The following is a 16,163-nucleotide window of genomic DNA, read 5'->3' as shown; positions in this document are numbered from 1 at the left end:
GCATACCTCTCCGTACTGATTAAGAAGCCGACCGAACTATCGACCTACAAGTCAGTCTGCGGGGGCTCTTACCAATGATTAGTAAATTTCTGAAATTGGCGATCTAACGTAAAAATCCACAACTCGGCAGAGCTGCGGTGAAAGTGATGTTGGTTTTAAATTTTGCAGTGTGAGTTTATAGAAAGTTTGCAGTTCTTTCCATGAATTACAATGTTATAATCATGAGAAAAAATGGGTCTATGATCTATGATATAACCCCAAGGTTGCCGTGGATGTACCTTAGCTTAGTAATCATTTATTTGTATTGATTAAATTTTTAATTGAATGAAACAATTTTCGAATTCAATTGAATCCAATATATTTGCTATGTGAGTGAAAAGATTGAACAAATGCCTTTTGACGTCAATTCATGCATTGTGATAGATTATATTCTTCGTTACAAGTAAATTTAGTGACAATCCTTCACGTTTGGTATGATGCCTAGGACAAAATATGTTAACGTAAGAATTATCAAACGATTATTTTATTTTACATTTCCCTCTGAAGTTTGCATCTCTCAATTTGATGATTTGATGAACTTCGGGTATTCAGTTTCGATTTTGACATGTACGTCGATCGCATATTGTTTAATCAATAGGCGTTATCGCAGAAAATGGTTATCAATATTTTGTCTAATCATCAAAAGAAATTCAGTGAGCAAAAGATATGAAGGCATATCCTTCAATGCAATTTTAAAAAACCGAGCCAGAGCGTTGTGTTCATATCCACTTTTGTAATCCGTGCTAGGAAAACACTATTCGGTGTACAAAAAAAACATGTGAGTGCAGAAGTACCCCCGGCTTGCATGAATCAACAATTTCAACTTCTACTTTTTATACTATAGAGGCATCAATTTGAAAGTTGATTCGCCTCTAGTGTCTGCACGATTTACCCAGGTTCCTAAGTCGTGACCTGTTTTCTGATTTGACACCCTTAATGAAAGACGTAGTTCTACGTCAAAAGCATTATTAGAAATTCTACAACCGCCCAAAACTCAGCTGACAATGATCCCATAAAAGCCAATCGTGCAATGCATCTGTCATTTAGTAGAAGCCGATTCTTGATTTTGGCCCCTGATCTAGAAAACAATCTTTCGCCTGTAATTCATGTCAACAGCAGGTTCAGTGATCCTATGCGCAACTGGTTACAGTTCATCCCCTCAGTAGCGGCTGCTAGTTCTGTCTCTGTCAGCATTTGTACAGAAGTAAATCGTAGAAGAAGAATCCAAATGTTGACATTATGTTGAAAAAAATGTTAGGTGGCCTTTGGTGAGATTAAAAATCGATGTATACTGAAAAACAAATCTACAGAAATATCGAAAGCAAAAAATCGATTTTCTAGATTTTTTTGAGTACAAAAGATCGATCTAAAAAATCGGAAATCGGAATGGAAAAGATCGATCTTCTAAGAATCGATCCGAGATCACCCAATCTAAGTTGGGGAAACACATTTCAGTCGGAACAAAAATGCTCCCGACTTGCATGAATTTGCAATGATAATTTCTCCACGCTCCATGAATATGAAGTCTGTGTTAGGGAAATAAATTTCAATCGGAACAAAAATACCACCTACTTGCATATATTTGCAATGCCGATTTCACCCAGCCACCTTGGTTTTGAAATCTCTGATAGGGATCACATTTCGATGGGAACCAAAGCTCCCCCTACTTTCATGTATTTGCAATGCCGATTTCTCCATAGCTGCTTGGTTTTGATGGCTGTGGGGAAACCGTAAATCGGGCCAATCAAAACGAGGCAGTTAGGGCGTTTAGTTAACGCTTAATATTTTACAGTTATTCAATTGTTTATCTAATTGAAAATAACATTTTATTAATAGATACTGCGAAATGCTAGAAATATTCTCTGTCAATTGATGCAAACATCTTTCCGATCCAGTAAGAAATGTTCAAGTAGTGAGTAATTTATATCTTTTAATTTCTGAGACGAACCAGCCCAGGAGGCTGAAAGTCTTAAAAATAAAGAAAAAAAAAAATATCTTTAATTTTTCCTGCATGTTCTGTGTTTAGGTTTTCATTTTACCCCCCATATATTACGGTTAGACGTAGTTCCACGTCAAAATTATTTGATTGCGACGTGTTTGGTAAAAATTGAATTCTGCGCAATTTCACAAATAACATGTTATTTTATTTCCGCTTTTTTCATTTGTAAAAACTGTATCAATGTTGACAATGGCTGAATCAAAAAAAGCAAATTCGGAAGCACAATCAGAAACCAGTTGAAATATACATATTTTCTGTATGTGAGAACTGCCTTCGAATGCATGGAAATAAAATATACGTGACTAACTGATCCGGTAAATTCGTCTGACTCAAAATGAATTTTTTGCTATCAATACTCCAAATATTCACGTTTTCTTACTAAGTGACATTCATGGGTCCAAGCACAGAACTGTTTATTGATTGATCTTCTAATTGACCCTTTACAATTTTCTTTTACTATAAATTTCCTAATATCGGGTTTTTCAATAAGAGCACTACAAAAGTTACGGTTTTAGATCAATGAAATTCTTTATTGAATTGAAAGTACACCTCGATTTCTTTTGCATGGCTACCACAGGCACGCTTGCAGAAGTCCAGACGTTGAACCCAATTTCCGACGGTTTTCAAGCATAAATCGGCCGATACTGCTCCAATTTCACGTTCGATATTCGTACGAAGTTCTTCAATCTACGCTGATTTGTTGGCATGTACCACAAACTTGACGTAGCCCCACAGGAAATAGTCTAACGGCGTCAAATCGCACGACCGAGGCGACCAATTGACTGGGCCATTTCGTGAGATAACACGCTCACCAATCTTGGTTTTCAATAAATCGATTGTTAAATTCGCTGTGTGGCTTTTGGCGCCATCCTGTTGAAACCACATATTGTCCAAGTCCATATCATCCAATTCGTACCAAAAATATTCGGTTATCATTGAACGGTAGCGATTCTCATTCACAGAAACGTGCCGGACTTGATAATCACGGAAGAAGTACGGCCCAATAACACCGCCGGACCATAAACTGCACCAAACCGTATTTTATTTCGGGATGCAATGGTGCCTCATGGAGTACGTGTGAATTTCCGCCTGACCAATAATGCATATTTTATTTATTTACGAAGCCATTCAGCCAGAAATGAGCCTCATCGCTGAAGATGATTTTTCGATGAAAATCCGGAACATTTTCAAGTTGTTGCTCAGCCCAATTCACGAACATATGATGCTCCTGGTGGTCAAGAGGCTTCAGTCCTTGCGTCAATTTGATCTTGTAAGGATGTAGACCAAGATCTTTTCGCAAAATAAGCCACAACGACGTCACAGAGATACCCAACGCTTGAAAACGACTGATTTGGATCTTCCTCAATTGATACGCTAGCGGTAGCAATATTCTCGACACTACGGGCACTTATTTGTCTCACCGGCACGGGAACATCTTGTACTGTGCTTGTGGATTCAAATTTTTCCACCGCTCAATTGTTGATCTGGCAGGACGATTATGACGACCATAAATTTTACGAAGTGCTCTTAGAGTTAAGGCAATTGACACCGAATTTCGGTAGTAATTTGTAATAATCTCGACTCGTTGTTGGATCGTATATCTTTCCATTATGAAATAGCAAACTTTACTGAAGAGAAATGTTAAGAGAGCGGGAAAAAATATGGCGTTGTTTGTTGTCCCTATCGGTCTACTTTTGTAGCGTCCCTATTAAAATACCCGTTACTTCTACCAAAACTCGTCATTATAATATCTAATTATTTTCAGATACATTTCAGACACACGATACACGCTAATTCAGAAGATATAGATTGGTATTGTGCGTCTGCCACATCAAAATGAATCAAAACAATAACGAACTAATTCGACTTATCTTCAGTCCTCCACACAGGGGTGCCAAGCGATTTTTTTCACAAAATATGAAAAATGTGAATCTAACAAAAATAGGGAAGATTTCATAGTATACTACGCAAAATCGTATTTGTGAAACATGGTATTATACAGCCAACCCATGCCAAACCGATATATTGTTCTTCGTATTTTCGCAAAATATTGGATCCGTATTTTTTTAATTAGGGTAATCATTTCCACTTTAGGATGGTCCGAAAGATCAACTTTTTCTAAAAATGACTTTTTTCAAAAATTCATGACTTTCGAACTACTAAACATATCTCGACGATCGACATATCAAATTAAAGGCAATGAACCAATATATTTTTAAAAAATATTATACAAATAATATCGGATTTTGTTTTCCTGATTATTGATTGTGTTTGTTTTTCATAGTTTTCATGGTCTTGGGCCAAGGGTGCTATATTTTCTTAGATTTTTTTCTTGAAAGTTAAGGATTTTTTACTTGACATATACAAAAATTAGAGAGGTGTTTTTTTTTCGTTTTGAAGTTATGATTTTTCAAAGTTAACCGATGGTCTAAGAAATCATATTTTTTCCTTTCTTCAAAAATGCCTTTATTCATAAATTCATTACTTTTGAACTACTGGACCGATTCAGATGATCGACATACCAAATTGAAGCCAATGAGCCTATAGTTATATCATCATGACATTGACCATTTCAAGTTATTTATAAAGAGTGTCCGAAATATGATTCAGAACGGTATGTGAAACGCTCAGCTTTCAGGAAAAAATATTTAAAATATAGTGGTCCCGAGACCATGAAAACGAAAAAAACAAATACAATCAACAATTATGAAATTTCAATTAATAAATTTATCCAATTTTGTGCGAGTGTTGTACAAAAACGGGACTAATTTTTTGCCAAAAGAACAAAATTACCACTTCTCACGTAAACTATATCGGTTTGACTTGGAATGGCTGTATATAGATATCATTATACGGGAAATTTATTCGCATAAAATGCAAACAGTGGAGAAAGCAAAACAAATTAACAATTGACCGAACAAAATGAGTATGTTTCCTCGATTCTACTCACTGCTCGGATTTTCCCACAATGGGAGTTACTACATTCTTGCATATAGTTCGTGTTAGATGTCATGATATGGCTTCTTTCTTAGTTCTTTATTTTGATATATCTTCACAAAATTATATATCTACCTAGTGAATAAAATGGAGATAAAATAAAATCAAAATGAAGGCGTGTATCAACATTCGGCAACCCTCCTCCCGCATGCATGCAGTTGTAAATTATGTCACTACTACATACAAATATATTTGCGACGACAAATGTACAGTGTCGACGTCTGGTGGCGATATTAGTGCTTGGGAGTGCTTATTAGTGCTCTCAGATCAGAAGGGCCAAGTGCAGTGTAAAAATAAAAAAGTTTGAATGAAAATTTTTACTTCATATTGTTTGATTACCTAACACATATAGTTCTGACACTCACTTAACCATTTGTCGATGCATTTCCTGTTTGTTCCACAAATAATTACTATTATAATATAAAATCATCATTAGACACAGTTTTAGTTCAGTATTTTTCTGCGATATCGGAAAAAAAACTCTTATTTATCACATAAAATAAATATTCGATACGTTAAATTAAATTTTTATTCATAATTTTGATTTTGAAAGCATGTTTATTCCACCTGAATATCCATCATTATTTTCGCCTCCCAATGAAAGCACACATAGCTTAATGCCGTCTACTCGAATATACTCTTCAAAATCAGAATCCGAATGGGATTACGATTCCAATAATACAAAAGCAAAAGCAGCAGGTTTTCCATTTTCATAGTCTTTATTTTTAGATTTTCCAAAACAATACTCGGAACTTGACAGTTCAGTATAGGTGCATTGGTGAACCCGAGTGCCAACCCGTGAAGTTGGTGCGGCACTGGGGTTGAAACTGAACAAAAACGAATTCGCTATTACTTGTCCTGAATAAGTTAAGTCGACCTTATTATGTGGAGGAATCAATATCGGAAAGAAGTGCCGTTCAACTCAATTAACAGCTCGGTAATTAGACTAATAATGTTATATTTACATTTTCTTCGCAGTTGCCAGTAATGACAATCGTTAAAGTTACCAATACCGCGTAGTAAAAAGTATCAATGTCTGGTAGGGATTTGTATTGCATCTGAAATTCATTTTACAATCGGTTGGTAATATTTACGGAAAATATATACATTATACTAATGTTTGCATTACCAAAGATTTGGCAGCTTATTTTAGTACCCTTTTTTCTGGGTGTGGGTTCAACGCGAATACATATATTCACCTTGAGCTCAACATTCGACCTCTTTTAATTTCGATCATTGGTAGATGACCTCTCTGGTAAAGTAAATACATGTCAAAAGTGCACTCACGGAGACGAGGTCTTGCGCAAGAAGAGATTTTGAAATTTTAATCTCTAGAATAATTCTTGCCTAATATCTTGTGTGCATAGAATATCTCTGCGAATCAAACATTCTGAGGCAATGTCTACTTACGTCTCTTTGCGTGCCGTGTTCAATACCGGTAAATATTCAGTACCCATTTTACCAACAAATTCGCTATCCCAGAATCGATAAATTGAGGTTAATTTTGTAATCATTCTCTCCAGTGAGCCGCAAAACTTTGACTCATACCTTGCTTAACAACAACGCGGCCTTCAATGTTGCCCGTACGAGTCCAGCGCTATGGCAACAATCACTTCAAAAAAGATTCTACGCCGAGAAGGAGGTCTTCAAGCGGGATAAGCCACACTGCAATGTGGGAACCATTGGCCATGTCGACCACGGTAAGACAACGTTGACGGCCGCTATCACGAAAGTGCTCGCCGACAAGGATCTGGCTGAGAGTAAGAAATACGCTGATATTGATAATGCACCAGAGGAAAAGGCGCGAGGAATCACGATCAATGTTGCTCACATTGAGTATCAGACTGAGAATCGTCATTATGGTCACACGGATTGTCCGGGTCATGCCGATTACATAAAAAATATGATTACGGGAACTGCTCAAATGGACGGGGCCATTCTGGTAGTGGCTGCCACCGACGGTGCCATGCCTCAAACTCGTGAACATCTGCTGCTGGCCAAGCAGATTGGAGTTAATCACATTGTGGTGTTTATAAACAAAGTTGATGCAGCGGACCAAGAAATGGTGGATTTGGTTGAGATGGAAATTCGTGAGCTGATGAGCGAAATGGGCTTCGACGGGGATAATGTGCCTGTAATCAAGGGTTCTGCTTTGTGCGCTTTGGAAGGTAAGAGTCCGGAGATTGGCGCAGATGCTGTGTCACAGTTGCTAGCAGAAGTTGATAAATATGTGCCGACGCCTGTTCGTGACTTGGATAAGCCTTTTTTGCTTCCGGTGGAATCAGTTCATAGCATTCCTGGCCGTGGCACTGTGGTGACGGGCCGTCTCGAACGTGGAACGGTTAAAAAGGGACAAGAGTGCGAATTTGTTGGGTATAACAAGGTGAATCTTTCTCTTATTCTTATTAGACTGTGTTTCAACTAATGTCTTTTAGGTCATTAAATCAACTATAACCGGCATTGAGATGTTCCATAAGATTCTTGAAGAGGCCCATGCTGGTGATCAGTTGGGTGCTCTTGTGCGAGGCATAAAACGCGATGATATCAAACGAGGAATGGTGATGTGTAAGCCGGGCACAGTAAAAGCCTACGACAACTTCGAAGCCCAGGTTTATATTCTCAGCAAAGAAGAAGGCGGTCGTCATAAGCCATTCACAAGCTTCATCCAACTGCAAATGTTTTCACGCACTTGGGATTGTGCTACCCAGGTGCAAATTCCTGACAAAGAGATGGTGATGCCTGGGGAAGATGCCAAATTGCATTTACGCTTGATGCGGCCGATGGTTTTGGAACAGGGACAACGATTTACGCTTCGCGATGGGCACATTACGCTGGGAACGGGCGTTGTGACCAAGACACTTCCTTTGTTAACTGACAAGGAGCGAAGTGCTCTCGTAGAAGGAAAGAAGGCTCGAGAAAAGGCTGCCAGCGGCAAAGCATAAGAGCTAGAGAGAGGTGATCGTATGTCTTACTATATGTGTATATTATCTTATTGAAGTTTAGAATGCTGATAAGAAGCTAAAATAAAATACAAGGTATAACAGTCCCAATAAAAAGACTTTTCTGTTGTCGAGAGTCTTGAAGTGCGAAAGACCGTATTCTGATATAAACCGTTCCTGAAGAACTTAGCATTTGTAGAACTATTTGGGTTCCCAGTCCCATCTTTCACCTAATCTACATCGTGATTCACCTAAGACAATGTACACCATTTGTATACATACTCTGAAAATTACTGCTTGCGCGTATATAATGTTCTTAACCGTTCTACTTGCTTGAAATTTGTTCCATTACTGATAAACATACAATTGGCAAAAACATCATTTTTCCTAATTCCTTTAATTAGTGTTTCTAATTTCAATAAACAAATTATTTTTTAGAAAAATTAACCGTTTTAAATTGTAGAACTGACAATAGTAACTCGAGAACTAATCAAGCAAACTGAGCCAAATTTGAGATTTGAGGGTTTTTGGGTACGAGAAATGTTTCTATGATGGAATGGCACCCCTCCCTGCTCTGGAATGAAGAAGGGATCCCATAAAAATAATACACATATTTCAACCAAACATGACATTTGATAATTTTCGGAAAACTCTGAAGGAAAATGGGAAAATTCGAGAAAATTCAATTCGGATATGTTCTACAATTACACGTGTTGTTAGTCCATTTGATGTTTGCGCTAACGAGATTGGTCTTCATTCAAAATTGGAAATTGATTTTAATGTGATAAAACGCGCTCCTATATCGTCTTCTATCTTTTTTAGAGGCGAATGAACTGAAAAGTTTAAAGCCTCTTTAATCCAACATCATCATCATCTTCTATCTATATAAATAAAAATGGATCGTCGAATTGATAAGAGCAAAATCTCGAGAAAGGAATAATTCAATTATTGTCCGATTTAGGGTTGTCTTCATTCTACCATATTTTCTGTATCAAACATTTCTAGAGCAACATGTCAAAAGGGTCTATCTTCTTTGATCGATTCTCTTCATCAACATTCTCTTTCGATAATCACGGTGTTTCAGACAGATTTTGCTCCAGTTTTTCCGTGTAGTTTGATAAACGAGATTCCCTTTCACACTCCTTATCGTCGAAAACATAAAGAAATGCTTTTACCGATGAGGTATTAGTGAAAGCGAATGTAAATGAAGAGAATCGATCAAAAAAGATAGGCCCTTTTGACATGTTGCTCTAGATTTATTCCATGTAACGGAGAAACATGTTGGTGGTTGAAAAATCTTGAACGAGAATTGTGTCTGAAAATAATCTGATATTGTAATGACGAGTTTTGGTAGAAGTATTAGGAGTTTCATAGTAAAAGGTAATTTTAAAGGGTCGATTAGAAGATCAATTGATGAACAGTTCTGCGATTGGATCCATGAACGTGCGCTTAGTAAGAAAACGTGGATGTGATAACGAAAAATAAATTTTGGGCGGGACGAAGTTTACCGGGTCAGCTAGTTTATACATAAAATGTTAAAAATGTTCTTTCTCGTCGCCATGAATAGCCTGTTCCAGGTCCTGCCTGAGGAGTCTTCGTGTTTGTCTACGCGGACGACATTCCTCTGATGGCAGTGGGTGACACCCATAGGATTCCACGCATCAGGATACAGGCAGCTACCAATGCCATCGGCCGGTGGGCGGCCGAGAGAGGATTTAGACTTTCAGCGCAGAAGTGCGGCCATATGGTGATTTGCAGCGACAAACATCAGGGTCCCAACTCCAGGGTCCAGCTATACAAAAACAACATTCCCCGCCGAAAAACGCTAAAGATCCTTGGAGTGTTTATTGACCACAAACTTAGCTTCCTCCGCCATTTCGAGGAAGTTGAGAAGAGCTGTGCCACCCGGTTGAGTCTGTTGAAAACCATTTCCAAACCACACCGGAGCAACAACAGAAATATCCGGCCAAAGCCATCATCAGCAGCCGCCTCACCTATGATCTTGAACTGACGTGTTTGGCTGGAGACAAGCTCCCAAAATCTCTGGCACCGATCTACAACAAAGCACTACGGACTGTCTCCGGTCTCCTGCCATCAACACCAGCTGCCTCTGTCTGGAGAACCTCCAGCGCTAAAATTGGAGAACCTCGGCCGAAATGGCCGGCATCTTCGAGGCAACTACAACTTCATCTTCTAAGCTGATTCGACAAGCGCCATTGATGCCATCGGTGCGACCAGGTCCAAATATCCATGGGTACAGGCCATCAAGAAGTACATATTGCCCTACACTGTGCTCATGTGGGTCCCCGGACACAACGGCATCGCAGGGAATGAGGCGGCCGATCGGTTTGCCGGAATCGGTCACACCAGACCGTTCTTCACTCGGGATGTGCCGCTTGACGATGTGAAGTTGTGGATCACTAACTCTTTCCGCACCTTTTGGACCGAAAGGTGGTTCGCAGAGAGGGGGCAGTTCCTCAGAAAAGTCAAGGGCCCGATTGTCAGGTTTGACGATGTTAAAGGAATGAGAGAACAACGAATCCAGTCCAGACTGAGGACCGGTCACTGTTCGGTCTCACACGGATGCAATAGACGACTCTTCCATTTACTCTGCGACCTCTGCCAAATCCACAACTCCGTCGAGCACGAAATTTGATGATCTGCGAAACCTTCATGGAATCAGCGGGAGTGTAAGAGACATCTTGAGGCCTGGAGCCATGGGTCGAGGGCATCTTTGCTATCTGGTCCAACAAGCAAACAGCAAGTTCTTTGTTAAGTTATGTTTCGCAAATGGATTTATATGTGTTTAATTTTTACGTCCAATTTTTATGTGATAATTTTATGTGCAATCTGTTCCCAACGAAACCTTGCGGCAATGCCGTCGATAAAGAGGCGAACCAACCCAGGAGGCTGAAAACCTCTCAATATAAAATATAAAAAAATATAAAAAAACATAAAAAAACAAGATTTTTCAATCACTTGCAAATAACATGTTTCTCCGTTACATCGAATAAATGTTTGATACATAAAATATGATAAAATGAAGAAGCCCTAAATCGGACTATTGGCTATTGAAATCATACCAATCGCTATATAAGCGAGTGCCGCTTCGAAATCCACTCAGTTATGATTGCGCAACGATTGACGTACGATCGCTGGAATGGATGGATGTTCTCTAACACAGACTTAAAAACCAAGGAGCTAGGCGAAATCGACATTGTAAAATAGATTCAAGCTGCGGGTACATTTGTGCTCGCTTGCGTTTCTGGAAATCGAAATGTTTCCCTAACACAGACTTCAAAAACCATGGAGCCAGATTAAATCGGCATTGCAAAATAGATTCAAGCAGCGGGTATTTTTGTACTCGCTGTACAGATTCCGAAACCAAGAAGTTGGAAAAATTGGCATTGCAGATACATTGAAGTCGGCAATACTGTTATACCTTCATGCATCTTTGCACTCCGGAATTCGTTTTGCTAACACGGTCTACAATGTAACACTTTGGCTCAATTATTCAAGACTGCATTGGAAGATATCTCTTCATGTCGCCAGCTCACTGAACTTTTAGGCCATGTTCTCACTGCAGCGGGGCGTCAACGTGGCGTGAGCGGGGCGTGTTCACTTCTCGCAAGGATATTTTAATTCACTCACATTGCACCGTGCCAGTGGCTTGTCTTCGGCGTGTTTTATACAAATTGTCAATGTGTGTTTTTGTATGAAAAAATGAAAATTGATTTATTTTTAAGTATTCCAGAATCGTTGGACGTATCCGGGACGGTGAAAAACGTTAAATAAAAAAAAAATGCGAGAAATTAAAATTATGCAACTACTACAAATAAACATATGCAAGAGAGAAGCGGAGAAGTACACATATCGCCGGCGTGACGTGTTTTCGTTTGCACGCCAGCCACACGCCAAAACCACGCTCACGACACGTCAGCCTGGTGTGAACACATCGGTAAGAACACACACGATTAATCGTAAGTATCACACGCCCCGCCCAAGCCACGCTGACGTCCCGCTGCAGTGAGAACAAGGCCTTACGCATACCGTTTGATGATTAAGCAAATGTTGATAAATATTTGCTGCGATAACTACTACCATAATGCATGAATTGACTTAAGTTGGGATTCGTTTGCAATTGAATTCAGAAATAGTTCCATTCATTCACTAGTTTAATTGATAATTTAATCAATACACATAGTAGATAGCTCTGCGCAGCGGCGATATCGTACCCAATGAAGAACGTCCGAGGTGGGATAATTGCTAATTGAAGAAACACAATTGATTACTAAGCCAACGGCAGTCCTACGTCAACCTTGCGGTTATATCATAGGTATAACCCATCCATAGTTTTTCAGGAGTCTTCATACAAAAATGCCTTATATTCCAAAACCTATAAATGATAGAAAAGTTGACGTCTTCGACAAAAGTTCAGATTTTAATAAGATCTAAAACTTTATCGAATACGCTATATCCTTATCTTGACTTAAAACAAAATTAGGATTAGTTGGATTTTTTTCCAAGAAAACATGAAAAAGTTGTATTTAGAAAAACTTTGTCCTTGTAAAAGCTCCTATTTTCCGATGTATGGACGACTTGTTGGAAATTGTAACAGCTATTCATATTTTTTTTTGAAAATTTCAAAAAATACGTTTTTGATAAAAATGGATTTAAATCTATAAAAATAAAATGATTTGGTGTCCGTTCTTCACGATTTAACTCAAGTACGGAGCAACGGATTGAACAATTAGTATCAGGATTGAAGTGTCTCAGTCTACGTTTACGTCAAGTTTGTGTCCGACCCTCACGATTTAACTCAAGTACGGAGCAACGGATTTGAATAGTTAGTATCAGGATTGAAGTGTCCCAGTCTGTGTCAGGTTTATGTGCTAAAAAATTATGAAAACCATTCGGAAAGTTGAAAAATTGGAAATTAATATTTAGCAAGTTTTGTATATCTATACAAATAAAAATGATTTCATGTCCGTGACATGTTATGTAAAAATCCATAGTTTTCAAGAGAAAATTGGCCGAAAGAGATGATATTTCTCACCCTTCCAATACCCAAAATCAATGAGCCGGAATAGATTTGTTGACTTCGAATTCAAGTGTGTCACATTTTTTTGACGTAGATCTACGTATTTCGTGCGCACTCTGTTCGTACTGCGACTGCAGTGCAGCTCAGACAAGAGAGCTAGCTAGCTACTGGGGGTTATATTGAGAATAGTTACCGAATGGAGGAAGATATCGCGTATTCGGATGATTGCTTTCAGGTTTTCTGTTGTTTCTGTTGAGTGAAATAAAGCAAGATTTGCTGGCGTTATTGTTCGTTTTCGGCTGTTTGTTTCCGTCGACTATTGTGCGATTTTTGTAATATATCAGTTTTCGAAAGATTTACAAATAAGTGGAAGTGAATAATAAAGTAATTAAAGAGCAGGAGTACTGGTGAAGGTGCGTTTGAAACAAGAAGTAATGAAATCAGAAGATTGTATTATGCGAAGTGTTCAAGCAGGTGTACAAAGGGTTTATTAATCATGATTATGCATCACCAGAAAATCTGGAAGATACTGTTTTTTGCTGAAACGAAAAGAGAAAAAAGCCACCCTGGAAAGGATTCACGATGTTGACAGCGGAAGCGATTTTATTTCGGAGCCAAGAAAAGATGTGAAGGACAGAATATCCCTGACGGATGATATGGATGATTGAAACCGTTTTATTGAATTAAATCAACTTGCCAATCAGAGGCAAATGGAAGGGAAGAAATACAACGATTCGAGAGGGTGCTCATATTGTTACTCTATTTATTACTGAAGCACAGTGGTACTTGTCATGCTCGGTGTTTGCATTTATGTAATCTTTTCACATTTATCCAGCTTCATTAATCATGTGCCGTGTAGTATTGAAACCAGGGGTGGTGAATAATTATTTTGATAACTTATGCTGGAATCTGGAAATTGTGGTGTATTTTATTAGAACGTATTTTTATTTGCTTTTCCAATAAATTGATACCGTTCTAGGTATGCTGGTCTAATATTGATTACCTCTGAAATGTTATTTTCGTGGTTTTTATGTAGACTGAATTTGGCGAAATATTCTGAAATTTCATAGAGGCAAACCTGTTTTTGTGTGATTACATTATTTGTGCAAAGGGTTTGTTTGATTTAAGTTCCGAATCGACCGCACAAAAACAGGTTTGCCGGTATTTAATGCGTGGATTGAAGGCAAACAAGACAAAACAGTTGATAGCACACTTAAAATCAAAATGGTTAGGCTTTGTTTTGAAATCCTATCGGATTTGAAATTGCATTGAATTTCACGATCCGATCGAATTAGAATTTTTCCGTTCTGAAAACTGAGGGCCTGATTCTCGAATACACTACGAATACACTTCACGGTTGAAACGGAATGAAACGTATTCGCGATGACAACGGTACGGTGTCAACATCTGGATACAAGATTAGTTTCCCACTAAACTTATCATTATAACATCAAATTATCTTCAGATGAAATTTTTGTATGAGATTATTATACCACATGAAGAAAACAAAGTTTTCCACTCACATTGAATACCAGTTTGATACGAAGAAGTTAATTTTCATTAATGATTTTTTTATTGGAAAAGTGCTCATTCTGCCTGAAAACTCATCATTATCTTCGTCACTTCACTAACTCGTAAAACGTAGTTCAATGGCGTGTCGTTTATTTCGTTTCCACCGTGAAGTGTATTCGAGAATCAGGCCCTGAAATTCGATCGAGCAGTGCAAATGCGGCATCCTTGTCTTGTCGCAAAAAAAGTAAGATTAGGTAAAATTAAGCCGCAATTCCATCGAGGCCACACTAAACGACGTTCGATATGATAATTGTGGATACTTGCGCACATGTATTTTTATTTTTTCTTCACCTCTGCCACCTTTCAGCAGTATGTTATCGCTAAGTAAGGAAACTCTTCCTGTTTATATACTTTTTTTAAAAAAAGAGTTTTATTAAATTCCTAACCTACTTATTCCCTAGCCGACGTCCAGTGTGAGAAAAGAGAGCGAGCCACATGGCTGTGGCCTTTTTATTATTTCATTCTGCTGGGTATGCATATCGCATACCGCTGACGATGGATGTGCCGCGTGGCGTGGTATACCGGCTGGATTTCCTAACGCTAACTGTTCTAACAGTCCTATTCTGTATTCCGACGGATTTCCATTTGGTTCGAAATCGTTGTTTCGTTCGAGTTATAATTTCACTTCACATATTTCGAACGTTTTGCCCCTATAATTTTCTAAGAGAAACAGACCGAACGAAATGCAAAAACAACTCGAACGGAATAAAGAATGGAATTTAATCAAGTCGTTCGAAATATTTCGAAACGATCGAAATACAGAATAGGGGTGAAAATCTCTATTATCAACAATATGCCTTTGAATTCTTCTCAATAGATAAAATGTAGGAAATTGTTTAGATTTTCATAAAAATATGAATAGTATTTACAATTTTCAACAAGTACATCGGAAGATGGGCGCTGTCACAGGGAAAAAGTTTATCTTACAACAACTTTTTCATGTCGTGGCTATCCACATACCACGTGGACCGTTTAAGGGGGGTAGGGGGTACGAAAATGTCCATGCTTGTCCACGGTGAGAGGGTTGGGGTACAGATAATGTCCACGTGGACACGTTGAACAAATATTTTTCAATTGTATATGTTTTTGTCAGTCGAAATCAGGTATACAAACGTTAAATAGTGTCTTAGTTGAGTGGTATATGAGTACATTACGGTGCATTAAGATGTTTTCAGAAATAAATAATATCTGTTCTGCATTTTCAAGAATTTTAAACTTTCCGCTCATTATCCATAATCCGCATTCGTATTATCCATAAAATGGTTTTTTATATTTTCCCATATCATCGAACCTTCACTGAAATATGTATTCTGAATGAAACTTACATAAACGGTGAGTGATCAAGCCTTCATTGGTAGGGGAGGATCATTGTTTTCAACTTCTAACCTACGTCATATTTGATAAAAGGTATATGCTCAACATCGGAGGGTAGTTTTTTAACTATTTGTGGTCGTTTGTCTGCTCTCGGCCAACATACCTTTTTCTCCGTTCTGGTCGTGTGGCTGAGAGCATGCCATGCTCATTTTATATTTTACTCAATCAAGTATCAGTTTATGGTTTATGGTAGCGTGCAAAA

The 16,163-nt window shown here is 38.3% G+C and overlaps 1 protein-coding gene across 2 annotated transcripts; it reads left to right on the top strand.

Moving 5' to 3' along the window:
• The first annotated feature begins 6,284 nt into the window (after positions 1-6,284).
• LOC129767647 (elongation factor Tu) lies at positions 6,285-8,086 on the top strand. 2 transcript variants are annotated; one of them, XM_055768748.1, is made up of 4 exons: positions 6,285-6,473; positions 6,559-7,418; positions 7,471-7,712; positions 7,752-8,086. In XM_055768748.1, exons 1-4 carry the CDS (start codon positions 6,434-6,436, stop codon positions 7,975-7,977), a joined length of 1,368 nt encoding a protein of 455 aa, XP_055624723.1. In that variant the 5' UTR covers positions 6,285-6,433; the 3' UTR covers positions 7,978-8,086. The 2 variants fall into 2 exon arrangements, with proteins under 2 accessions (XP_055624723.1, XP_055624721.1); XM_055768746.1 differs by having other exon boundaries at positions 6,286-6,473; positions 7,471-8,086.
• The last annotated feature ends 8,077 nt before the right edge of the window (positions 8,087-16,163 follow it).

Source organism: Toxorhynchites rutilus, chromosome 2 (assembly GCF_029784135.1).
Source record: "Toxorhynchites rutilus septentrionalis strain SRP chromosome 2, ASM2978413v1, whole genome shotgun sequence".
NCBI lineage: Eukaryota > Metazoa > Arthropoda > Insecta > Diptera > Culicidae > Toxorhynchites > Toxorhynchites rutilus.
Note: the sequence above shows the minus strand (reverse complement) of the source record. Positions and strands in the feature narration are given on the sequence as shown.